General features: G+C 43.6%; 1 protein-coding gene across 3 annotated transcripts in view; it reads right to left on the bottom strand.

Annotated features, from left to right (window-relative positions):
- Positions 1-15,782: 15,782 nt before the first annotated feature.
- The window catches only part of Jhy (junctional cadherin complex regulator), a 59,405-nt gene continuing 49,227 nt past the window's right edge, over positions 15,783-25,960 (bottom strand). The window contains exons 7-9 of one of the 3 annotated variants that reach the window (XM_028866298.2): positions 19,141-19,221; positions 18,321-18,449; positions 15,783-16,246 (exon numbers count right to left, since the gene is read on the bottom strand). In XM_028866298.2, the coding sequence (XP_028722131.1) occupies positions 16,049-16,246; positions 18,321-18,449; positions 19,141-19,221 (408 nt within the window). In that variant the 3' untranslated portion in view covers positions 15,783-16,048. The remainder of the gene's footprint in view (positions 16,247-18,320; positions 18,450-19,140; positions 19,222-25,960) is intronic. The other 2 variants (XM_037207588.1, XM_037207589.1) reach the window with 2 other exon arrangements.

Raw genomic sequence — 25,960 nt, 5'->3', positions numbered from 1 at the left:
GGAGGGGAAGAGCTCTGAATGCAACCAGAGCAAGGCACAGTTTTCTCACCGACCCCACCCCAGCCCTGGAATTGTGGTAAATAAAGTGATAGCAAAGTCCTCACAGCTTTTCTCCTCTCCTCTCCTCTCCTCTCCTCTCCTCTCCTCTCCTCTCCTCTCCTCTCCTCTCCTCTCCTCTCCTCTCCTCTCCCCCTTCCCCCAGTCCTTCTTTTCTTCAGATCAGTGATATTAAAAGACAGACACAATTTAGTCTCAATTGAATGGCAGCAATTTTTGCTTTTGACCTTCGAAACTGATCAAAGCCTCAATGGGCTGACAAAGTATTTTGTCTGAATGGCTCAGGTTTTTGTCTCAACTCAGTCCCTCTTGTTAGTAAAGATCCCACAAAACTATGTTCGTTATATTATAGAAAGACATATAGATCCAATTTTGAAGAGACAGAAACATCTTTGAGTAGCCGAGGAAGGCAAATAATTTCCCATCTAATCCCCAAATGGGATCTCCCCAACCCATGTTTGTCCCCAAGACTGCTCCTGAAGGACTTAATTTCAGAGCTTCTGAGAGAGATTTTCAGTACTATTTCTCAGCTTAGTGTTGCTGACTGTCATTCTAAGAAATACTTAATCTGCATGCATGACATGAGAGAGTGGATTGGGTCTCTGAGAGGCAACAATGTGGAGAGGCACACTAAACAGGGCTTCCTGGAGCCCAGAGAACTATGCAGTAAACACATTCAGTTGAAGTAGGGAGATCCCTGGGTCTTCCTGAATTTGGCTCAATCTACAAAATAATGAATTAATTGAAATACTTAAACACTATGCTTATTTTACATGTTTTTGCCATCAAACTTCAAAGAGAATATTGACAAGCTAAAATGTCCATAGTGTGCAGGAGCCCAAATACTTACTGGTGTGTAAAACACAAATAAAGGACCGTCAGCCCTTTGGCTAGTCAGAGGGAAGCTTTGGGGAGGGGTGGAGAAGGAGCTAGCTGGTGGTAGCTGCAACTGTAGGGTCGATGTACTCTGTCATGTAAGGATGAGGCTGTCTCTATACTAAGCACCTTCTCATTAGGAAGGTTTAGACAGAGGTTGCAAGGCAAGTCCAGGGCACTTTCCAGTGTGGGCTTCTCTACCTACGCAAGGCTGCATTAGATACCTCCTCCTGCCCCTCCTCCTGGGAACAGAACCCAGAGCCTCATGCATTTTAGGCAGTGTACCACCACTGAACTCCGTCTCCAGCCCTTATGTGGTTCTTCATTATTAAGCTCTGACATCCTGTCTTCTTTCTAGAGGAAAGGAACCGCAGGTTTCCCATTGTTTAGATGGTCTGACATTTCATGAAGACTTCAGTTCACGCATCCTAATTTAAATAAATAGACCCACAGCAATTAGAAGACTTAAAACAGGGCAGAGAAGGAGAGTATGGATTTTAATTCATCAAGTTCTAACACTTCATTCTAGAAAGTAAATGAAAACAAGGGGTCATTTTACTAAGTTAAGGACAAAGTGTCTCTCAGGAAGAAACGATCCCTGTTAGAAGACACATCTAATAACTCCCAAGCCCTTCCTTTGACACTGACTACATGGGAGAAATCAAGTCCCAGATGATCACAAAGACAAAGTGGCGGGATTAAGAGTAGAAGCTGCTTCTGGTGCCATCTCCCAAGCAATTCGGGTTGCTATGGTAGGTGACAGCAGCTCTGTGGGTACCGTAGCACGGGGAGGAGAGGATTTTTGTAGCAGTTTCAGATGTAAGAATGAATAAGAAGTGGTAGCTGCCAATTGTCTAATAACATCTTAGGTCGACTTTTGGCAACTCTCCTGGCCAAGAGCAATCTGAACCTGGAATGAATTTTCCTAGGAGGTTCCAAGTTCCTTCACACTCTGTTCATTAAGACAAGGTGGGGCAACTGCCTGCTGGGCTGTTTCAGAAGACACTCCTGCATCTGACAGGATGAGTAGGTTCTCGTACTTACACCTTCCCTTGTAAAACAAACAAACGAACAAACTCCTTCACCTAATCTTCTAGTTATGATGAGTCAGTCATCCCAGGCACAGAGAGACAAGCTCAGTGTCACAAAGCTCGTTAGTTTGGGGAGTTGCAGAGTTAATATATCTAGTTGGTCAGAGAAAATTCTAGTAAATGTTGACGCGTGAGCTGAACATTCAAAATGGCTCTTCTATGTTCCCTCCAGTGTCTTGTGTTTGTTTTTCATTTGAAGTCAAGTCTCACTCTGTAGATCAGGCTGGCCTTGAGCTCATGGTCCTCCTTTGCCGGCCCCGCCCAAGTGCTAGGATCACAAGCTTGCATCCCATGCCCCAGGACCCTTGTATTTTTTGGTTGTTACTCCTCCCCTCTTACCCCTTAGCGTTTCTAGAGGATGCACCAGATAACCTAGCCTCTGTGATTTCGTTTGCAGTTATCTCTTTCTCTCGTGCTCTCTCTGTGGTATTGGAGAGTCACAGATGGAGCTGAGTAGGCATCATAGCCATTGGCTGGATGTGCCCCACAAATGAGTTAAGAATGGTGAACAGAGTGAGGTGAGAACTTTGCAAGGACCTACTATGAGGTCTCAGCTGGAAGAACATGACAGACGACTACATAGGTCAGAACCTATCAGTTAGGAAGTCCCTGACATCAGACTATATAGGATCTCAACCATTCGTATGATTCACATTAAGCAGCCATTTGAGCTTCGCCATTTCATTACAAAGGGGTTAGAATGTCTCAAAGGAGCTGTGTGTGTGGATCCATCACACTTTGTCCTACTTTTTTTTTTTTATGCTAGGTGAAGACTTGTATTCCACGAAAGAAACATAGCCTGGAAGGCTCCATTGAAAAGGGCTTGCTGACATCATGCCTTTTTCCCCTTTCTCTAGCCCTGCCCCATTCTGCTCTAAGGTTTTAGTTACCTGATTTGGTGACTGACAGGGAACAGAGAGAGGGTGGTTCAAATTCATAAGGACCTTTTAAAGTGATAATGAATATAGTCTTCAACTTACCAAGGGAAAGCCGGACATTACGTTCCAGCTGTATCTTTAAGGTGTCCATCTCCTTGGAGCACAAACACAAAACAACCCTCTCTAAAAGGAGAAACAAAACTGGGCATAATGGCCCATATTTGTGATCCTAGAACTTGGGGGTAGAAACCAGAAGATTGGAAAGGAATTCAAGTTCATCTTGGGCTTGACATAGTGAGTAAGAGGCCAGTCTGGGCGACACAAAACTGTATCTCAAAAATCAAATCAAAGAAAAATGTGGATGGAGGAAGTGATGAGACCAATTTGTGGGGGCCAGAAAGATTGTTCTGTAGGTCAAGTGTGTGCCACACAAGGCTGAAGACCTGTGTTCCATCTCAGGAATTCACATAAAGGAGGAAGGAGAGAAACAATTCCCCAAAGTTGTCCTCTGACATCCACATGTCCACCATGGTTTGTGCTACCACCCCCTGACCCCGAATACATAAAATAATACATTTTAAGGTAAAAGAACATGAACACACATGGTGAAAGTTTTAGAAGGATTTGTTTTAAAAATTAATTAAAATGTTGATGAATATACTCCTTGGGGAGCAACTGAATTTCCAGTATTCGTTGTCTCTCTAGAATCCACATTATAGTTAATAAGATAATGGAGTGTCCTTTCCAGTAATTTACGCCAATGCAAGCCAAAGAATAGCCCACTGGCTATTTTATCTTTTTAAAGGTTTATTTTATTATTTTTTAAATTATATACATATATGTGGTTATATGCACATCTAACGGCAGGTGCTTGCAGAGTCCGGAAGAGGGTGTGAAATCTTCTGGAGCTAGAATTACAAGCAATTGTGACCCATCTAACATGGGTGCTGGGAACCAAACTTGGGTCCTCTGTAAGGTCCGTATGAACTCTTAACCACTGAGCCATCTCTCCAGCCCCATAGCATTTTTGAGGAGACAAGATTTTATACAGCCCAGGCTGACCATGAACTTGCTATATAGTTGAAGATGGCTTTGAACTGGTGGTCCTCCTGCCTCTACCTCCTCAGTGCTGGGGTGGCTGGCGTGCACTCCCACACCCAGTGTATGCCGTGCTGGAGACTGAACCAGAGGCTTCATGCGCACCAGACACGCTCTCTACCAGTTGAGCTGTACACCTGGCTGCTCAGCTAGTCCTTTCTCGGCCACCTCAGGGCTTGACTTCAGACTTCAAATGGGAATTTATAAGCTTAAAGCAAAACCAAAGGAATGAAAACCCAATACGTCATACCAGCTCTGCTTTTACATTTTTGCATTTACTTTAAATTCCTAAGTGCTTTATTTCAGATTTTAAAGAATTGTCTTTTATTATTTGCACACGTGCATTGTTTAAAGAATCAAATAGTTCTATAAGGATTTTATTTAAAAGAGAAGAAGAAGAGCTGCCCCATCTTCTTCCTCATTTTTTAAAAATTTTCAAAATTATATTTTACTTGTGTACTGTGTGTATGCATGCATGTTTGTGTGTATATGCCATCCACACCATAGCATGAGTGTGGAGGTCAAAAGGTAATTTATGGGAGTTGGTACTCTCTTTCCACCACGTGGGTTCTTGGGGTTGAACATAGGTTATCAGGCTTGGCAGTAAGCACCTTTACTGCCTGAGTCAGCTCACTGACCAACCCCTTCCATTTTCTTTACTACAGAGATAACTAGACATCTCCCATCTGGCACTGTTGATTTTAGGGCGTCTCTGTGTTTCTAAGGGATTTCACTGAATTCTTGCTTTTTGGTATTTTTTGGTTTAAGAATTTCCTAGAACTTTAGACCAGGAAAGATGGAAATAGTGTTCCTTCTTCCCTGCCTCTGTCACATGCATACTCTCTCCATTTCTCTTCTCAATAATAATAATAATAATAATAATAATAATAATAATAATGTAACGTCAGTTACATCATTATGGTGATATACATATGCCAGTTATGACGGCTAGCCAATAGCTTCTCTGGAGGGCTTATTTTTTCCTTTGATTGAATTACCTCATTGTTTTAAAACTCTTAATGGACTTGTGACTCCTTGGCTCTTAAGCTCTGTCTGTCTGTCTCCCACTCCTGAAGTACTCATATTTCTAACATCTCATTTCCCTGAAAAATCTCTCTCACAGCCTCTTCTGATGGAGTCCACTCCATGTTCAGTGTCAAAGCAACTCCCTTCTCTGTCACCCCGGAAATCCCTTCTATTCCCTTCTGTTCTTCTTTCTCACACTATCTTCTTTCTTGCTTTGCCCTCTCTTGTTTGGGTTTTGTTTTGCACTCGGGACTGAGGCTCCAACTTCAGTCAAGAGCTCCACCACGGAGCTAACATCTCTTGCTCTGGGAAACCAATCTACTGTGTTTTCTGAGAACTGGTGCCTGATGGGTAAAAGGACTGAAATCATTCTAGTCTCATGGTTATTGGCACTTCCAGGTAGAAATAATTTATGAGTATTTCTGAGTAATTCTGAATGCTGGACTCCACTGACTGGCTCAGCTGCCAATGGCCATTGTTACTCCAAACCCACGTTCCTTCTCGACTGCAGCTGCACGCATTCTGGAAGCCAGCAAGGTCTTCTCCTTGCAGCCAGTACCGGAATTCAGCTCTGCATCGTGTTTTGGTTCTGTTTTCATCCACTCTTTTGCACATCCAGAAGGCACTGTGAGTTGGAAAAGTTATTTGATCTTTCAGTTAGAAGCAGTTTTCTCCAGTTGTTCCTTTGGTGGCCTTCTCATTTTTTCTTTTTCTTTTTCTTTTTCTTTCTCTCTCTCTCTCTCTCTCTCTCTCTCTCTCTCTCTCTCTCTCTCTCTCTCTCTCTCTCTTTCTTTTTCTTTCTGGGACAAGGCTTCTCTGTGTAGTTTTGGTGCCTATCTAGATCTCGCTCTGTAGACCAGGTTGGCCTCGAACTCACAGAGATCCACCTGGCTCTGCCTCCCAAGTACTGGGGATTAAAGGTGTGCGCCACCACCGCCCCGCCCCTCTCCTTTTTTCTATTTGTTCCTTATAGAACGTTATAGAACATCCGTGCTTTGGATTCTTACCTGCTAGATTCAATCTCTACATTTCTTTATCTCTTTGCTTTATTTCTATCCCTTTCCATTTTCACTCTGCTTTCTGGGGAAACCCCTTTCTGTTATTTTCTAACCTTATGTGTGAGTTGATTTCTGCTGCCATGCTGTCCTGTCTCTAACTCATATGGTCCCTGGTTCCCCAGGTGTCCTGTTGTAATATGCTCAGATGCTAGGGATTTCCAGTATTCTCACCCTATTTAAAATAAAGGATGAGCAACTTGATGAGAACTTTAGAGTACATGGTTGTGGAGCTGAGAGCTTTATCATGGGCAGTTGAAGAACCTCTGAGGCCAGGATTTTTAGGTCTTTCCCCTTTTAAATTTACTTATTTACTTGATGAAAGAGTCTTGTGTAGCCTAAGCAGGGCAGGTTGCTGAGGATGAACTTGAACTTCTGATTCTCTTGCTTCTACCTCTGTGGTGCTGTTATAGGCACGTACCACATGCCGACTGTGTGGTTCTGGAGAGAGAATTAAGATCCTTGTGCATGTTGGCAGTCATTCCACCAACTAAGATACATTCCTGGCCCATGAAAGCTTGGTCAAAGCAACCCGGAGCTAAGAGTTTCCTTTCCCCCACTCAGTGCTATGGATTCAACCTATGGCCTTCAGTATGTTAGGGGATTGCTCTGCCATCCAGCTACAGCCCCAGGGCTTTTCTTGTCAGCTAGTCAGATTCCCTAGAGAAGACTTTTCTAAACTCTTCCGTGTGAGATGACTCTGAGCGCCAGGTGAGAGGGGACCAGCTGCCTCTGAGCTGCGTGCCCATGCCTCCTGCTTACACAGCATGTGTCGTCTCACCAGAGCCAATTGTTCCTCACTCCCTCATCAGAAGGTGACCATCTATTCCTGGGGCTGGAGAAAGCCGTTGCTCAGCTGCATGGAGAATGGAGAATGACACAGGTCTAGCTGCTTTTGAACACATTTTTATCCATGCCTCACTTACCTCCTCATCTCTACTCCTCCTCCTTCTAGCTTATTATTCTTTTAAAACATTAGTCTTTTAGTTTATATGTATGAGTGTTTTGCCTGATGTATACATGTGCACCACATGCACACGGTGCCCCTGAAGGCCGGGAGAGGGCATTGGGATCCCTGGAACAGGAGTCATGGATGTCTATGAGCTGCTATGTGGGTGCTGAGAACCAAACCCAAGTCCTTGCAAGAGCAGCGACTACTCTCAGTCCCTGAGCCATCTCTCCAGCTCCTCAACCCTTATCCTGGACATGACTGACACCGTCAGCTCTTGAGCATCTTTGCTGTTTACTGAGGTGAGTCAGAGTGACTTAAGGCTTTTCTCCGTGCTAGCTTAGAGTCAACTACTTTTGGAGTTTGTCGGCTTTTCTGAAGTGTGGCACTCATCTGTTTTTCCAGCTTCCAAAGTTTCATTACTACTGTCACTCCTCCTTGGGCCTTTTGCGAGCTACTGTTGTGTAAGTTTCCTCTGAAATTAAAACCTTCCATCTTGGAGGGAAGCTCATTATCAAGATGATGAAACAACTCCAGAGTCTAATGAGGAGGTGAAACATTTCATCTTGCAGGGAAGCTCCTGAAGACATAAACATCTCAGGATAACCTCAGAAAGTCCCTGAAACTGAGCAGCCTCACTAGGCTCCTCCCTCTCCAAGCATGTATAGAAGCTGTCAAAACAGCTGAAAAATCACTCTTGGACAAGCTGTGCGATTTGGATGAAGTTCAGACTAAGCACCCTGGAGGAAGCAAAGACAAGATAAGCAGTGAACTGCCCAGAAGAAACAAAGCCCAGCTGCGCTGCCTGGAAAAGGCTCAGACCAACTGTGCTACCAGGAAAGGACACCCTAAAACCTGTTGAGCTGACTGTAGGCTGTACAGTATGCTCCAGGGTCCCAGCTTTGTGAGATGTCACCTATGTGGGGGTGGGCTTTGGTGATGCAGCTGTCTTTAAGTAATTTCTGCTTCTGTATTCTGTATCTAATAAAATTTATTGGCTTACCCAAATCTGACTTTGGGAGTATCTGTACTTTGATCTGTTGTTGGCTTTTTTTTTTTTCTTTTTAGAGACAAGGTTTCTCTGTGTAACAGCCCTGACTGTCATTGAACTCACTCTGTAGACCAGGCTGGCCTTGAATTCACAGAGATCCACCTGCCTCTGCCTCCTGAGTGCTGGGATTAAAGGTGTGTACCACCACCACCCAGCTTGTTGTTGGTTTCTCATTTGGGATAAGTGGAAGATTTGTTCACATTTCCCTAGGAAGAGTGTCACTCAATTATTCCCTATGATTCATCTTGAAAATGAAACCAGATTTTTTTTGTGTGTGTTTTCAGTCTACCATATTTATCCAAAAGTTTCATCATCTGAACAAAAAAAACCAAAAACAAAAAGAACAAAAACAGGGCGGTGGTGTTGCACGCCTTTAATCCCAGCACTCGGGAGGCAGAGGCAGGCTGCATCTCTGTGAGTTCGAGGCCAGCCTGGGCTACCGAGTGAGTTCCAGGAAAGGCACAAAGCTACATAGAGAAACCCTGTCTCGAAAAACAAAAAAAAAAAAAAAAAAAAACAAAAAAAAAAAAAACCCAAAAGTTTCATCATCTGAAATTTGACATTTTTTTTTAGTTTTATTTGGCTTGCTGTTGGAATTGAATTGATCCTTTATTTTTATTTCTCAAGGTTGAAAAGAATTTGTTGACCTTGGGGGTGGGTGGGCGGGAATCACTTTATCACTAGAGTAGATTTAAAGCTGGGGGGTGTGTGGGGAAAGACATCACAGCCCAATATCAGGATGGGAATAGGCTAGCCAGGCTCATCAAGATGATTTTGACAATCCTCTAGATGGCCAAGATAAAGTAGAAAATTAAGATGGGAGATAAATTTGTCATCAAGAATAAGTATATACAGGGCCCAAAGTATTTAACTTTATTATGTTTAGTAAAAACATAGTTTTATTCAGTGTATTCCCTCTTTTGTGTAGGAGGAAGAAAACACAGAATAGCCCTTCTGAGATTATAGTAAGAGATGCACACTGTAGTCGAAAGTTTTCTTTGGTCCCGCCCAGCTCCATGGTCCTAAAGAGCTTATAAAATAATCACTCAGAGGTTTATATTAATTACAAACTGTATGGCCAATGGCTTAAGATTCTTGATAGCTAGCTCTGTCATCTTAAATTAACCCATTTCTATTAATCTATGTTTTGCCACATAGCTGTGGCATTACCAGTCTGTTGGCATATTGCTCATTGGGTGGTAGGTTGGTGTCTACCCAGACTCTGCCTCTCTTTCCTGTCTTTCTCTTTGGATTTCCTGCCTGCCTCTAAGATGCCTTGCCATAGGCCAAAGCAGCTTATTTATTAACCAATGGGAACAACATATATTCACAGCGTACAGAAAGACATCTCCCAGCAGCACCCCCATGACATGGGATAGATGAGGATGAGAACACAGAACCTAAGCATTGTGTCTGTGGAAGGCTCTGAATAGCTCCAGATGTTTGTAGAGATGACAAGGCATGGGCCAGCAACATAGCTCAATGGGTAAGGGCGCTCGTGGCCAAGCCTGATGAACTAAGTTCCAAGCCCAGGTTTCACATGGTGGAAGGAAAGAACAGACTCATACACATACACACACACACAAAATAAGTAAATGCTTGAAAAATTATTTTAAGGGAAGGCATTTTTGCTACAGTTGGTTCTCTGCATTTGGATGATGGAGTCTGTGGCTCCAGCCACCAACTGAGAGTATTTGGAAAGATCTATTTTTCTGTGTGAACACGTGAAGTCTCTATTTCCCTGTCTCCATTCCCCAAACAGACATTTCCATAGCATTTGCATTGTAGGTGTCCTAAGTAACTTGGAGCTGACTGAAAGGACGTGAGAGGATATAGAGAAGTTGCATGCAAATACCAAGCCATTTTAATCAAGGGCTTGACCAGGCACAGAGTTTTCATATCTGTAGGGAGTCCTGGATCAGATTCCCCTCGGATTCTGAGGGGTGGCTGTGTTGCCTTTTCCTTGAACTGAGATTAATTTCAAATCTAGGTATGTAACCGAGTGAAGAGAGGGGCGAAACGGGAGAAAAAAAGAGAAGGCCAGACAGAGATGCAGACAGACAGACACACTTGCACATGCAGGCTCTCAGGAGAATGAGATGAACAGGACAGGCAGAATTGGAAGGTGACCAATTAAGACATTAAGTGTTCTGTGACACATGGACGCATCTGTATTTGGCTCTGATAACAAGGCCATCAGCTCATTTTCAGGGGGCTGCTGCCTTCTTCAGCTCAATCCTCAGATCAAAGCAGAACTGTCCGTCTGCATTTTTCAGCCAGAATGGGGATGCTAATTTATACTCCTTAATGTGTGATGGTGAGAGACCCCTTCAATTAACTGAATTCTATAGCCGGCAAAATAAAAGGTACACAAAAAAGAGGTGCAGGCTGGAAGAGCCGAAATTCTCATTAAATCAAAAGGTCCAGTATTCATTACCTCGTGCATCTGAGGCTAAACACTAAATATGGGGATCATCAAAGGAGATTTAATGGGTTAAATTGAGACTATAATCTAATTAAAATATTAGACACGGCTAAATAGTTCTTTGATATTCATCTAAAGCTTTCATTAAAAATAGGTGCTTGAGGTTTGTAACATAGGAGATTATCAATTTTAAGTAGGGACAACAAATTTAGGGACCTCATCTGCTCCACTTCAAAGTGTCGCCATTGTGTGGGTGCAGGGAAAACGGGGGTGGACCTCACTGCCAGGTGACGGAAAGAATGGGGACGGGAGGTGGGGCCTGCCGAGCTTTAGGACGCTCATTTGGATCTCTGCTTGGGTGTCAAAGACGGTAGTGAAATATTCAAGGGGGAGAGAATTTGCCATAAAGGGAAAAAGTGGAGCCCAAATTATTCACTGTAGAACTCTTCGCTGAGTTTATTCAGAATAGTCTCTGCTTTTCTCTGTGTAGTTTTTCAAGAGATGATTTTGTTTTTTTGTACTGTCACATTGGCAGTATGGATGCAAGCTTGGGATCCACGGCCAGGGAGATGGCTCTGTGGCTAAGAGCACTTGCTCGGCAGGCATGAGGACCTGAGTTCAAGTCTCCAGCACCCACATTTGGGAGTGGAAACAGGCGGCTCCTGAGAGCAGCTCCCGAGAGCTCACTGGCTAGGCCACTTAGCCAAAATGAGGCCCTGTCTCAATAAAGTGAAAAGCAACAGAGAAAGACACCCAATGTCTTACTCTGGCCTCTTGCGTGTGAGCATGCATGTGGAGACAGATTTACACAAAGCTTGGACCTACAACAACAAGGAACTGACTGTAAAGCAGGCTACGAGTCCCATGATCACGGCCGGCCTCTGCGAACTGACAATCCAGTAAAAAAGTATGTGTGAAGTCTTAGGAGAAATGTCAAGGCCTTGCTAAATGAATTTGCCTAGACATCTCACATTGCTCTCGTCCCCTCAACCTATTAGAGTGATATAATAGCCAAGACCATTTACCCAGCTTATTGAAAATTAATTACTTATGTGACCCAGGTTTGCAAAGGGGAAATAAGAAGGTAATGGAGAGGCAACAGGAGACATAAACCTGCCTTCCAAATTTTCCTCTCTTCATATTTTCTAAAGAGCACTGCATCTCTGGATAGAGCTGAAAAATACCTACATCTTAGTAGATTTTTGCAATGTATTGTTTTTATAATATTTTGGGAAGCTATGACTGTCCGGTTGTTCTACTGAACAAAATCAAGTCATCCACAGTTGAACTATGAGGATGTTTCAGACAGTGGCATGATTTAGGGGGTGAGATGAATAGATGGAAAGTCTGCCATTAAAAGCTGTTTGCTTGAGAAATTGGTATTTATGTTCTCCCAGTCCCGTTATGAGAAGGATGTATGCTGTTGCTAAAGGAAGCCACTGGGTAGAAATGGACACTATATCAGTGTGGAAGCTGTGGGCGAGGGGACAGTTCTGAATACCACTGGCTTTCAGCCATGCCGAGTGACTTCTCAGTATATTTGAAAAGCAGAATAAACTAAACTTTGAGTGTGCTTCTGTGTGTGTGTGTGTGTGTGTGTGTGTGTGTGTGTGTGTGTGTGTGTGTGAAGGTCAAGAGCTGACCACTGAGTTCCCTGGCTCTGCCATTTTCCACCTCTCCCATCCCTACAGTGCTAGGGTTAGAGGTATGTGGTATTGGGGATCCAAACCCAGACCCTCACTTTAGGACTGAGCCATCCCCCCCTGGCCCTAAATGTAACTTTTCTAAGAGTGTGTATGTGGTGGTTTGAATAGGAATGGCCTCCAAAGACTCGTGTGTTTGAATGCTTGGCCCATAGGGAGTGGCACCATTAGGAGTTGTGGCCTTGTTGGAGTAGGTGTGGCCTTGTTGCAGGAAGTGTGTCACTGTGGAGGCGGGCTTTGAGGTCTCATATGCTCAAGCTATGCCCAGTGTGGCACACAGTCTCTTCCTGCTGCCTGTGGATCAAGATGTAGAATTCTCAGCTCCTCTCCAGTACCCTGTCTGTCTGCATGGCGCCATGCTTCCCGCCATGAAGATAATGGACCAAACCTCTGAAACTGTAAGCCAGCCCCAATGAAGTGTTTTCCTTTATAAAGAGTTGCTGTGGTCATGGTTGTCTCTTCACAGCAATAGAAACCCCAACAAAGACAGCATGTTTCACCTTAATTTTCCCTTAATAGTATAGAAATAGTGTTGTTTTGTTTGACATTCTAGACAATTTCTTAGAATCACTGATGTAGTGAGTGAGCATTGCAGAGCAATCAGATCTGCCCCAAAGCAGAGGCTTCACTTGGTTGCTACAGTCTTCAATCCTTTCCTTCCTGGGAAAATAACCAAAGAGGCAGATGGGGCATTTGTGTACTTCTGTCTGTTCCTGCCCATTGGGAATAGGAGCTATGAAAATGTACTGAGCCTTAGGGATGAGATGCTCTAGGCCTATGAATACTTGAGAGTTTGGCTGAAATGAATGTTAGGTATCAGCATTCTTATAAAGACCACGCTGGGGACAGCAACCATAATGTTTCCTTGAGAAATTTCTGTTTTCAAATGCTGCTTCTAGTGTCACAATAATATATATCGTGATATACATGTCATGATTATATGTATGATATACACGTATGTACCAATAACAGGGAGATTTAGTTAAGCTTGATATCTGCAGGCTGTCACCCAAATTCAATTTTCTTCCCTGCTATTTTTCAAGAAGTAATTAGGAAAGAAACCCCGTCTGAGCTGACCGAGCCTGCTATTGTAGGCTGTTTGCTGTCGACTCAGGGTTCTCAATTAGCTCCGGTGTTGTTATAATCACTGGACGTGTTTTCAAACAACTCCCAGTTAATAACTGTTGGGATGAAGAGTCATTTTCTCACTGTCAATGAGACTGTGCACGCTCATGCTTGCTGTGATGTTTTGACAATGATTCATTAACCAATAATAAGCCCCAATTGGACCCATTAGGCATCATTGCCTTTCCTGGGATTACCTTTTATTTTGTTCCTCAATATTGTCTTTTCTTGACTTAGTTTCTGGATAAGTCCCAAGAGACTCCTTACTACACAAAACAATATCAAGAAGACAGCTGTCATTAAATTCAGCTACTTGTAAAAAAAAAAAAAAAAAGGCTCCATGTAAGAGGATGCTCTTGTTGAAACTTTAGAAGCAGCACTGTCAAAAGGATGCTGTACTAAAGAGAAGGCATGGCTTAAGGGGCCTTTATCTGTACTAGTTCACAGAGACCGGGCAGAATTATCCTATGCCTTTCAATGACTCATATAGCATTTGGTCAAATGCATCCTCCCCAGCTCCTTCCTGTCTCCCTCATGATATCACTCAAGTCTAAATCTCCTTCCTTTCTTCCTTGCTTCTATTCTTTCATTCTGGTAATCAACTGCCTTGTTTTGTCAAAATTCAAGGATTCCCTAGGTGGTAATATTTTCAGTGTGTGTGTGTGTGTGTGTGTGTGTGTGTGTGTCTGTGTGTGTGTCTGTGTGTGTGTCTGCATGTACTCGAGTGCATACGCGTTAATGTCACAGTGCTCATGTGGCAGAGGATTACATTCAGGGGTCAGTTTTCTGCTTCCACCATGGGCTTCAGGGGTTGAACTCTGGTTGCCTGGCTTGTGTGGCACTCACCTTTACCTGTGGAGCCTCTTGCCAGCCCTCCATATGGTTCTAATAGAAGACTTTGATGCCATGCTGATATTGATATGGGTTGGTCCATGTGGCTGACTCCCAATAGGCAGGTTCTTTTTTCTATTTTTTTTTTTTGTTTCTGAAGCAAATGCTATAAAATTAATCACTTAGGTTTATGAAATCAATATTGTGCTACTTAAAGAAGAGGGTACAAAGCGTTTGTCCTTCACTGTACCTGGACCGTGGTAGCCTAGTGACATTCCACTGAACCTTAACCTTGAGGCCACAGGAAGGTCCATAGGATTCATTCTTTGACTTCAACCCCAAACTTTCAGCAACGATTTTATTTGACTGAAGTATTTTAGATGCCATTTGGCCCTGAATAAAGAATTTTGATATCCAAGGCAGCGGTTCTCAGCCTTCCTAATTCTGTGACCCTTTAATACGGTTCCTCATGCTGTGGCGACCCCCAACCATAATATTCGTTTTGTTGCTACTTTGTAACTGTAGTTTTGCTACTGTTATGAATCGTAATGTAAATATCTGATATGCGACCCCTATGGAAAAGAGTTGTGACCCACAGGTTGAGACCCCCCCCCCCCCAGGGTCTTACGTGCTGGCTGGGTAAAGCTTGGCCTTGGGAGGAAATAGTGTTTGTGGTCTGCCAACTCATTTCGCCTGCTTCGGCTCAGCATTGGCTCCTGAAGTGTGGAGGTGGTGGGAGGATTTGAAACTCCTAACAACATCCTCTGCCCACCAGGAAATGAATTTCCCTACCATCGACTCTGCTTTCAGCTCTGAGAGGCGGTTTCTTGTGGGCAGCTTTTGTTCCTATCATGACATATGCAGCACACATACCACACGAACGTGAATCTAAAGCGAATCCTTATACCACACGCATAGATTCGCCTTAGATGGTGAAAATGACTCATTTCTGGACATACTCAAGGAAGGACGCAATGTCCTGGAAGGAGGTAAATGTTAGTCCTTTGGTAAGTGTGTTCTTGCTCTTTTGAGACAGACTCTCACTGTTTAGATCAGGCTAGCCTCCAACTTGAAACACACCCCCACCCTCCCTGCCTCAACTTCCCAAGTGCTGAGATTACAGACACATGTGGCCACTGCTGGCTCTTTAGTCATTTTAAGATTGGAGCTCTTGATAATGCTTCAAAAGAGAAAAATAAAAAAAGAGTATGACTATTCAGGCTCAGAGCAGACTCCAAAGTGCATGCATTGATAGTATTTGAAGAGAGCCACAATAATGAAAAGATGCCCAGTAAATTCATAGCTGTGGAGTCGATGGCTTTGACCATCAAGTGATCTGAGGTGGGTTTCCCTGGACGTGCAGGATCTGTGACTAATGTCTTAGTGTTCTGTTAGGTTGAAATTAGGACTCCCCGTCCCCCCTCATTTCAATATGCACATCTAGACATAGCTTTAAATTTTCCACTTTATGTAACAGACTTTTTTGAAATTTGAAAGCTGAAGTATTACTTTGGACATGTTACCTCAGTGGCCAGGTCAGCCAAACTCAAGTTAGGAAAACCTGAAGTCTGTACACTCTGTGGAAGAAGGGCAGAGGTAGTTCAACAAACCAGAAGATCCAATATAAAGCAGTGGCTTTATTGTCTAGCTCTCTATTAGCCCCAATTCTAACAGGTTTGAAAATAAATAAAAATATGTATTTTTATATCCAGAAGGTTCAAGATGTCCGGTGTCTGACTGGGCCCCACTCTAACTTCTACACGGCGCAGATGAGGGGAGGGGGCAGGCGACAGTGCCAGGTTACCACGCAGCATAGATGGAATTGTTTGGTTTCTGTTCTCCACGTCCCTTTCATGGCAGCTTTGACCCCCACCAAATGCCGTCTAGACGATGTGAAGGACTTTGAAAGCGGCCACGGCCTGCTTTTCCCTCTCGTGCCTGCTCTGCAGGATCTCCAGCAGGGAGATTTCCGGTAAGCTTCCTTCTCCCTCACCCTTCCTCGACTTCTTATTCTTCTTTGCTGCTTGGTCAGTCAGATTTGGTGGTTTGGGTTTGGGGATGGTCTTAGCGTATTCCAAAGCCTGAGGGCAGAGAAAGAAAAAAATGTCATTTAAAGTGGGAAGTTAGTCTTAGGAGAGCTTTATGAGAGAGATGGAGATCACTCTACTGTGGGCAGAAATGACGATCGAATGGAAGGATGCAGATCACACATTGCAATGCGTAGTTTAAACAAAACAAGTTAGCCACTGGACAGCATGCTGTGGAGCGAAGAGGAGCTGGGTGTAGATAGCTGTTAGGTTACTCAGATGCTTTTACTGTGACAGATTCTTTTAAGTGTTTGCAAACAGATTTCTCATGTGTTTATTTGGCCAGCTCTCTGAGAGTCTTGCTAAAACCAAACTTCTAACAAGCCTTTCTGCCCAGAGCGGACTGAAGGACTCGGAGAATGAAGTCCCATCACTGTAGGTGACGAAAACTCACCTTTATTCATGACATCCCCTTGTTCTTGGAAAGAAAAGTGGATATTTTTAAGTGTATCTATAGAAGATAGATGTTGAACATGTAGGGCTTTTTTTTAAAATTGATGCCAAATTTTAAAGGTTAAGTTATGATAAAAATGAGGCCAGTTGGGCTAGGGATGCTGGGATGCTGTTCAGTGACAGAGCTTTTACCTACGTGTACATGGCCCTTGGTTCTGTTAGGATGGAAGGAGAGATGGGGAGGAGCAAAGGGAGTGAGTGAATGAGGGAGAGAGAGAGAGAGAGAGAGAGAGAGAGAGAGAGAGAGAGAGAGAGAGAATTAAACATGACTTGCACTGGTTCTTCATTTTTAAGCTTCTGTTGCTAGATTTACGTGTATGAGTACTTTGCTTGCATAAATGTCTATGTACCATGTACATGCCTGGAGCCCTCAGAGGTCAGAAGAGGGTCCTCTGGAACTGGAGTTGCAGACAGTTGTGAGCCACCACATGGGTGTTAGGAACTGAACCTGGGTCCTCTGTAAAAACAGTGAGTGCTCTTAACCACTGGGCCACCTCTCCAGCCCCAACCTTTGTATTTTAATAAGAATTTATTGACAGCCGAAATGGGAATGGACAGTATTTTCAAGTATCAGAGAGGGGGGTGGGGGTGGGGGTGGGGGTGGGGGTGGGGGAACACCAAAACATGAAATGTTCATGTTCTGAACACATGTAAGAGAAAGGTATGGGAATTCTCAACAAATCTGTCACCGTGAACAGCTGCATGAAAATGTGATGGGTTGGAGAGAGAAGGAAATGGTGCCGTGGACACTCAGGGAAGAAAATGGAGTTGTCAAGGTCTGAGGAGGAATAAATGTGACGGTTGGTGAGAGAGAGCACACGGCACAGGTTCCTAAGGACACCAAAGGAGAGCACGTTCCTCCTGCAAGGAGTCCCCATGGCTGTGTAGGACCGAACGGATGAGCTGAGGCAGGGTGCAGTGTGTCTCCACAGTACACATTTCACTCCCATCCTGACTCTTCGATAGATGATGACGCCTGAGAGGGCAGACATTCTGCATTGCTTTAAATCTTTTTTTCCCCCCACCAGAGGAACCCATACACTCTCTCTGGAAAAGCACAGAGAAATGAACTTAAAAGAAACAATGAGGGATTTATTTATTTATTTATTTTGCATGAACAACAAGAGCATGCTAATTTCCTCGAAAGTTGTTTAATTATAAAGGATGAAATCAATAGTTAACCCAGACGGCTAACTCCTGATGAGAAATCACTTTGCTATTTTGACATGTGACAAAACCAAGACAACATACTGACCTAACAGTAGTGTGTGTGTGTGTGTGTGTGTGTGTGTGTGTGTGTGTGTGTATTTGTGGATAACATATAAGTGCAGAAATGGTGGTTACTATACGTCTCCTATGTTCCAAACTCCAACCCCCCACCCCCACACCAGATAGGGTTTCTCTGTGTTAACAGCCCTAGCTGTCCTGGAACTTGCTTTCTAGACCAGGCTGGCCTTGAACTCACAGAAATCCACCTGCCTCTGCCTCCCCAGTGCTGGGATTAAAGGCGCGCGCCACCATGCCTGACTCCAAACACATCTTTTGAGGTTAGGTGGTGACCAAAGTATCCTTTAATTCCGACTGAAGCAGTGAATGCCCCACACGAGCTTTTTACCTTCTGCCGAGAGAGCACTGATTTCCTCTCAGTTTTTGCTGCCTGTGGTTTGGACAGGAGGGACAGTGTCTTCGTGTTGTATTCCTGAACTTGCTTCGCGTATTCTTTTTGCTGTATTAATTTTTGCATCTGCTCGGAGAAATGGAGTATAGTGAGCTAATCTCTGCTAATTCTCCCGGTGACACTGGTCTTACCGAGGTGGGCAGCTGGGGGGCGGGGTGGCTTGCATAAGGTGGCGGCAGTGAACTGGTTAATGTTTCCCTGGAGAATCCGCCGTGAGTGGAGCGGAGCTACCAGTGTCCTCTTAACAGAGGCTAAATCCTATTCAGCCTCTTCTTTGTTGCATTTACCCAATTTATTTTCATTTTTGCTTCCAACTTTGAACTCTACTCTTTTTATGCCTGAGTGCAACTGCAGTTCAAACACATTACATGAAGATCTCCTTTCACTAGAGGAAAGAGAATAAAGTGGATGCACTTCTTAGGGGTTGGGGAACTCGCATCCTAAGTGTCTTCTCTGTGGCCACTTCAAAGTTATCAAGACAACTCTATCAGGGAGACCAAGAGCCACATAGCACATGCATCCCTTTCCACATTCACGCGCCCACTCTTCTGGGGGGAGGCTTTCAGATCTAACTGAAGGGCAGTGCATAAAATAACAGAGGCTGACAATGGTTTTTTATTTTGTAGCAGGAACATCTGGGTCTCTGTTGTGTCAGCACGGCTCCTTCTGAGGGGTTTGGTGCTGGGATGCATCTTTACCCCCTATTGCTAAGGACAGGTAGAGGGCACCAAGTCTGAAAATGCCACACGCCACTTACTTTGTCTCTGACGGACTCCAAGTCAGGTCCCAGGCCTCCAAGCTTCACTTCCTTTTTCTGATAACCTTTCACCTTGGAACTCTGGAAATACAACCACAGAAACCGTTTCTTTTAGGGATCAGTGTCTCCTCCAAGAAGTCACGAGCATAGGGAAGAAGGACAGTGAAGGCCAGAAGCCCTGGCAGAAGGTGGGGGAAGGAGCGCATTTCTCGGCAAGGGTGCCGGCTTCATGGGAGTTACCTGTCATTGTCTATTTGGTATTTGTAGTTGTATGTGTTTTGACCTTTTCACTTCTGTGATAAAAGGAATTGAAATTCCGAAAAGATAAGCAATTTCAAGGTGGTAGTTTGCTCTTTGGTAAACATTTTTAACTGAAGCATATGTAATACACCTCTCCTCCCCAGGCAGCAGTTACCATGATGTCCAGTCGAGCGGTTTCCAAAACCAAATGACTCCTCACAAATGGCGGTGAAAACACACTGCTTCAGAAAGTCCCTGTCCAGTGGGGTGAGTACTGCCTTCCAAGACATTCACAAGACAAGCCATGTGACTGCAACTTGAAAATTTCACAGCTCGTTGTTGGAATAGTAGATAGTTTTAGGGATGGAAAACAACTCTTGTTCATTCACAATACTCAAAGCATTTGGGCCTCGGCAAGACCCACTGAGACATTCATTGAGTTCTGTTAGTGTGATTTTGGAAAAATTGAAGGGCACCTAGAATTTGACATTGTAACTCTAGCATCACACACCTGAGCAGACAGGGCCTCAGAGTGAGGCTGTGACCTGAGGCTAGCCCAGATAGAGCCGAAACTGCTGCTTTCCACACAAAAACCGGAGCTTGGACTGGCCATTTGCCCTTGTGGGGGAACCAAATCCTTTCCTCTTTCAACTCCTCAACGAGTTTAGTTCCACTTTCTAGAAAGGATAAGAGAGACACCACCAAAGGAATGGTTTCAGTGACTTGTCTTAGGGGTTTCTACTGTCATGATAAAACACCATGACCAAAAGCAACCTGGGGAGGAAAGGGGTTGTTTCATCTTATTTCCACACTGCATCACTAAGGGAAGTCAGGCAGGAACTGAGGCAAAGCCATGGAGGAACGCTACTTAGCTACTTACCGATTCACTCTTCAGGGCTTGTTCAGTTGTTTTCTTCTATGCCCCAGGACCATCCGCCCAGGGGAGCACCACCCACAGTAAGCTGGCTCCTCCCTCATCATCTAGCCATCAAGAAAACGCCCCATGACTTGCCTACAGGCAGTCTGACAGAAGCAGCTTTCTCAACCAATGTTCCTCTTCCCAGATGTGTAGGGCTGTGTCAGATTGTCAAAAACTAACCAGAACAATAGCGGTAACTATGTTAGGGCAAAGTTAAGTTTGTGCTTAGAGTGGAAAAAATGAGGGGTGTCACCTGCGTGATACTACCTAACTGTATATCACTCTCAATTAATCCTAACACTGGGGTTGGGGGATGGGGTGGAGGAGCAGAGCAGATGCATCTGTGAGCCGAGGCCAGCCTGCTCTAGTGAGTGAGTTTGAGTTCCAGTGATACACAGAGAAACGCTGTCTCGAAAACCAAAAACAAACAAACAAACAAACAAATAAAATGATTGTGGCTTGCTTTTAAAGAGCTTACTGGATTGTAAAATTAATCTTTTTCAGAATAACCACTGAGACTCAGACTCCAAATATAACACAAAACTGAATGGTTAAAAACAAACAAACAAATCTATATAGTAAAACATTACTAATTTGATAATAAATAATCCATTGTCTTATTTGAGGAACAATGAATTCCAGTTCTCTGTGTAGAGAGAGCTCATATACATACTGGAAGCACTCATGTGCTGATGTCTGGAAAGTGTGGACACACTCTAAACAATGACAGAGAGTTTTTATGTGTAAAATCATCAAAGATTAAAACGAAATGATTACAGGCCACACTGATAACAAGATTGGCAAGTCATAATGGCTTTGAAATCTTACACTGGTATAAACTGATGCCACCATTTAGACAAAAATTCACAAGAATACAACCAAAACTGTTAAGAGGTGTAAGTAGGCTTTCCAAGAGTTTTCAGAATAATTTTGTGTATGTGTGTGCATATATTTTAAAGTTCCTATTAATTATGTTAAGTTCTAATATAGGCCATATACCTTTTAAAACTAATTTTTTAGATTTTTTTGGTGTGTGTATGGTTGTTTTACATGTAGGTATGCATACAACACGTGTGCAGTGTTTGAAGTAGTCAGAAAAGGGTATTGGAGCTCCAAGAGCTGGAGATACAGATGGTTGTGAGCCATCATGTGGGTGCTGGGAACCAAACCTGGGTCCTCTGTAAGAGCAGCAAGTGCTCTTAACCACTGAGCCATCATGCCATCCTGATGGGCCATATATCTGCTGAGCCTTTTATGAGGTACAGCTTGGCAATGATCATCAGATGAATGAAAACATTTTGTCAGATTAGTTAGAATCACTTCGTGTACGTCCATGGCCCTAAGAATGAGCTGTGCACCCACTGTACCAACCATCCCAACACGGTTGCTACCGGAGGGTGCTGCCCTGGCTTTTCCCTTGACCCCTCCCACTGTAGAAGCCCCCTGTCCACTACAGCTAGTTGTCCTTTATCATCTGTGGGCATTTGGTTCCAGGACATCCTGTGGATACCAGTCTAGATGCTCAAGGCCCTTATATAAGGAGCAGTATCAGCCTATAACCTGCACATGGCCCACATGCTGTCGTCATCTCTGGATTGTTTATACCTGGCGTGATGTAAGCACTACTCAGACAGTCACTCTGCTGTCACAACGACTTGGAAAAAAGTCTGTTGCATTCAGTAGAGGTACACTGTTTCTAGAACCCACGAATGTGGGGACCCATTCTTTCCCCCCAACCTCCCCACCACAGAGCTCTGGCTGGTAAGCTATAATTGAGTTTGGTGGGTAGCAGTTACGTCTTTTTATTCGGGTTGGCGTGGCAACTGCCCTCTCGCTTTTTATGTTCTATCCCCACCCCCAGAGTGGATGGGCTCCTGCAGCTGGAGCCGCGCTCCCTCAGGCAGGGGGGAAACAGGAGAATCAGACGATTCTTGGTTCTGATGTTCGGAGCCGTGGAAACCCCAGTGGTAGCAACTGCCTACCCCTGGGTTAATTGTATGAAAGAAGAATGAACCCATGGTTTTGAACTTGCTGGTCAGCCTGTCACCGCTGTGGAAGGCAATATTCCTAACACTCCAGGGCTTCAGTGTCGCTGTTCAGAAGGAGCAAAATAAAGTGCCACGCAGGTGCAACACTTCTGCACTTCAAGGATTAAAGGCTCTGTAAACAGAGCTGGCCCCATTATGATGTTAAACATTTATGGTCAAAGCTCCCTCAGTGGGTCTAAGTTGAAAAATAGAGAGAAGCTAAGATTCTTTTTAAGGAAGTCTTTAGTCTGAAATCATTAAAAATAACATTAAAATGGACAGGGCAATTATTGCTCATCGAAGGATATTCCAAAATAATATATCTTTAGGAAAACAGTCATTACCAAGATAACAGCATTACATCTGCTCGTGTCTGCTTCCTGTCCATCATATGTTTTTACATTTTTTTTTTTTTTGTTGGGGGGAGGGCTGGGTCTGGCTATGTAACCGTGGCTGTCCTTGCAATTCTTCAGCCCAGTGTTGGGATTACAGGCACATGCCACTTGTGTGGTGATGTTTGGCTTGTTCATACTCCTGTTTGTTTTTTAATACTAAAGATTTTTTATTTAAAAGTATTTATTTGTGTGTGCACATCATTAGGCTTGTGCAGCAAGTACCTTTATCTACTGAGCCACCTTGCTGGCCCTTCTTCATATGTTTATAAAAGTATTCATATACTACAAATATTTTAATTTTTTTTGGTATTTCACTTTACTTTTCTGACATCAAGTGGATTTCAAAAATGTGAATTTTAGACAAATATTCTATCATTTAGTGTCATTAAATGTTGTATTACTCTAAATGTTGTCCATTGAAGATTCACAGAGGTAAACACTGTATGCTAGTTTGATTATTTTTGGAGATAAATTGGTGGAAGTATGACTATTGAGATCTAATGGACATTTAAGGCCACCAATTAGCATCTCTGCTCCCACTGAACAATAAGATGGCCCCCGTCACAAACCTTGGTTACAAGGTGGGGTATTATCACACTCTCACAACTTGAGTCATTTTTAATAGTTGAGTGAACGTAGACAACTTATCCATTCTTCTCAAAGGTGCCCTCTGTGTCATGTTTTTGCAATCACTAAATTATGGTCCATTTGCCAAAGCAAAAAAAAAAAAAAAAAAAAAAAGACAAAAAAAGGTTAAAAGAAAAACGAAGTCAAATAAATAAACCACCACTCGTATCCAAGCCATAAATCCAATTTGCCCGAAGACGATGAGAAAGAAATGATCAGTGGGTAGAAGCCTCATCCTTAGCCCTGGTGCAGCTTAACTTTTAATCATGCCACCAATTCACAAAGGACATGCCAGGAAGCATGGATAATTGTGTGTTGATCTTCAGCCACTCTCCTTGCTAGCAACTTTAGCAAGCATCAAGGTTATTGTAAAAAAAAAAAAAAAATCAGAGCCAAGGGTCTAGCATTCCATATAGACAAGGAGAGAGAGAGAGCATGTGGTCCAAATGGGCCAACCCCATGGCTGCTGATCCCTTTACAGGATGAGCACCACGACATTTCCCAGGGGATGGAGGTGGCTCCTAGGGGAGTTTGTTCCGGGTGACTGGCGGTGAGAATCCTGGATCTGCTTAAGTTTGGCGCAAGTAATGAGGAGGAGCTCAGCGCTGTAATTCTGTTTGATCTCTCTCCATCTAAAGTCTTAACAGCATTGTTGAGATGCAATGCTCATACCACAAAATTCACTCATGTAAAGCTGTCCAATTCAGTGGTTTTTAGGATAGTCACCGAATTGTGTAAGCATTGCCCAATCCAATTGTACAACATTTTCATCACTCTGAAAAAAAAACAACAAAAAAACAAAACAGAACTCCAGTACCTGTTAATCCTCACTGTCCTTGTCCAGTCCCCACACCTCTAGCCCTAGGCAGCTAAGCTACTTAATGCTTCTTCAATAGTCTTTTACAGTCAAACAATCCTTAGATGTTATTTTCATTTACCCTTTCTTGGTTTTTTTAAAGACTGAAAAAGCAGCACAATGTCAAAACAGTGATGGTGGTGGTGATGATGATGACGATGATGGATGGTAATGATAGCTATAAGACATCAGACCTGACAATCTTATTAAGTCTCTGAACACAGGGATCGAACATTGGAATATAGAGGCATGGTCTAGACAAATCCTAAGCACATGCACTACTTGTCTTTGTGTAAGGCTCACATGAACCCAGGCTTTGTGGTTTATACCTGTAATCCTAGCATATGGTAGGAGACAGGAGGACCACCATGAGTTAGAGGTCAACTTGGGCTGCAGAATGAGTGAGAGCCTGTTTTAAAAAAAAAAATCCCCAAACCCAAAAACAAAACAAACAAACAAAAAAATTCACATACCCACTGACACCTACTGGCCTTGGCCCCTCAAACACTGGAGTTTCCTGGGGGCAAGGTTTCTACTAATCATTCATCATTCTCTCTAGCAAGGTGTGTGACTGTCACTGTATAAAGAGTACACCTGAATTGAAATTATATTGGCTGATCTTTGAGGGCTTGTTTCAATTCTGAAATGTTATACCCTGCTGGGGGTAAGGAGACTACACTGAAGACCTAGTCTCTAGAAAATTCCTCAGATGTATAAGACTGAGAAAGTTACTGAAAAACAAGAGAAAAACAATGCCTTGGATGCCGGGGAGCAGCGGGCAAAGGATATGTGCTCTGTGGTCACTAAACTTAATCCAAATAAACCTCTTTTTAGGGGCAGCCAAGCAGCAAGCCCCAGATTGTCTGTGACAACAAACACCAGTTAATTATACAAGCTCAACCCTCATCTGCCAGAGAACTCTTTACTGAGCCTGTACTCAGGAAAGTGGCGGCTGGAGACAGCAGAAGTATATCTTGATAGTTTGGCGTCCTTGTGCTGTGCTAATTTCTTAGTCTTAAGCCTGGATTTAATGACGTGGACAATGCCTTGTATTCTGAAATCACTCTCAACGGCACCGCCAGAAGAGGAAGGGGGCCCCCAGGCCTATTATCTTTACAAATCCTCAAAATTTTTACCATGATTCGGGGTGATTCCCTTGGAAACCAAGAGGTTTGACTTGGCCAGCAAATAGGCGTGACATGGATAATGACTCCCTATGTCTGGAGCCCGGACTACCTGCTGTCCTATACAAATCACTCAGTTCTAGTGACTTCAGCTTCTGGAACGGCTTAAAGACAAAGGGTGCTCTGGTGTGCTTGTCGGATGTAGATGGAAGGTACTGGGCTGAGAAAATGGATGAGAAATTGGGAAGGGGCGGGCAGGGGCAGGAAGGTGTCCCCACCTTCCCACCACCTCAGATTGTGGTGCTATGTATTGTCACCGGGACATTTGCCTCTATCCTTTCTCAGCACAACATGAATTCAATTTGTGAAAAGGAAAGAAAGAGAAATGACATTTAATTGATGTATAATCTTTGCTAGGGAATAAGCTGAGGTTATTACATGATTTCATTTAATATCATACCACACCTAAAAAATAGGAAGAAAGAATAATTCTGATTGTTTCTATGCAGAATCAGGGACTGGGGTAAGTCAGTAACTCCTCAGTTGAGAACGGCGCCTCCATAAGATGGATCTGTAGGCAAGACTGTAGGGCGTTTCCGTAATTCGCGATGGATGTGGGAGGGCCCAGCCCA

This window comes from Peromyscus leucopus, chromosome 7, assembly GCF_004664715.2.
Source record: "Peromyscus leucopus breed LL Stock chromosome 7, UCI_PerLeu_2.1, whole genome shotgun sequence".
Taxonomy (NCBI): Eukaryota; Metazoa; Chordata; class Mammalia; order Rodentia; family Cricetidae; genus Peromyscus; species Peromyscus leucopus.
Note: the sequence above shows the minus strand (reverse complement) of the source record. Positions and strands in the feature narration are given on the sequence as shown.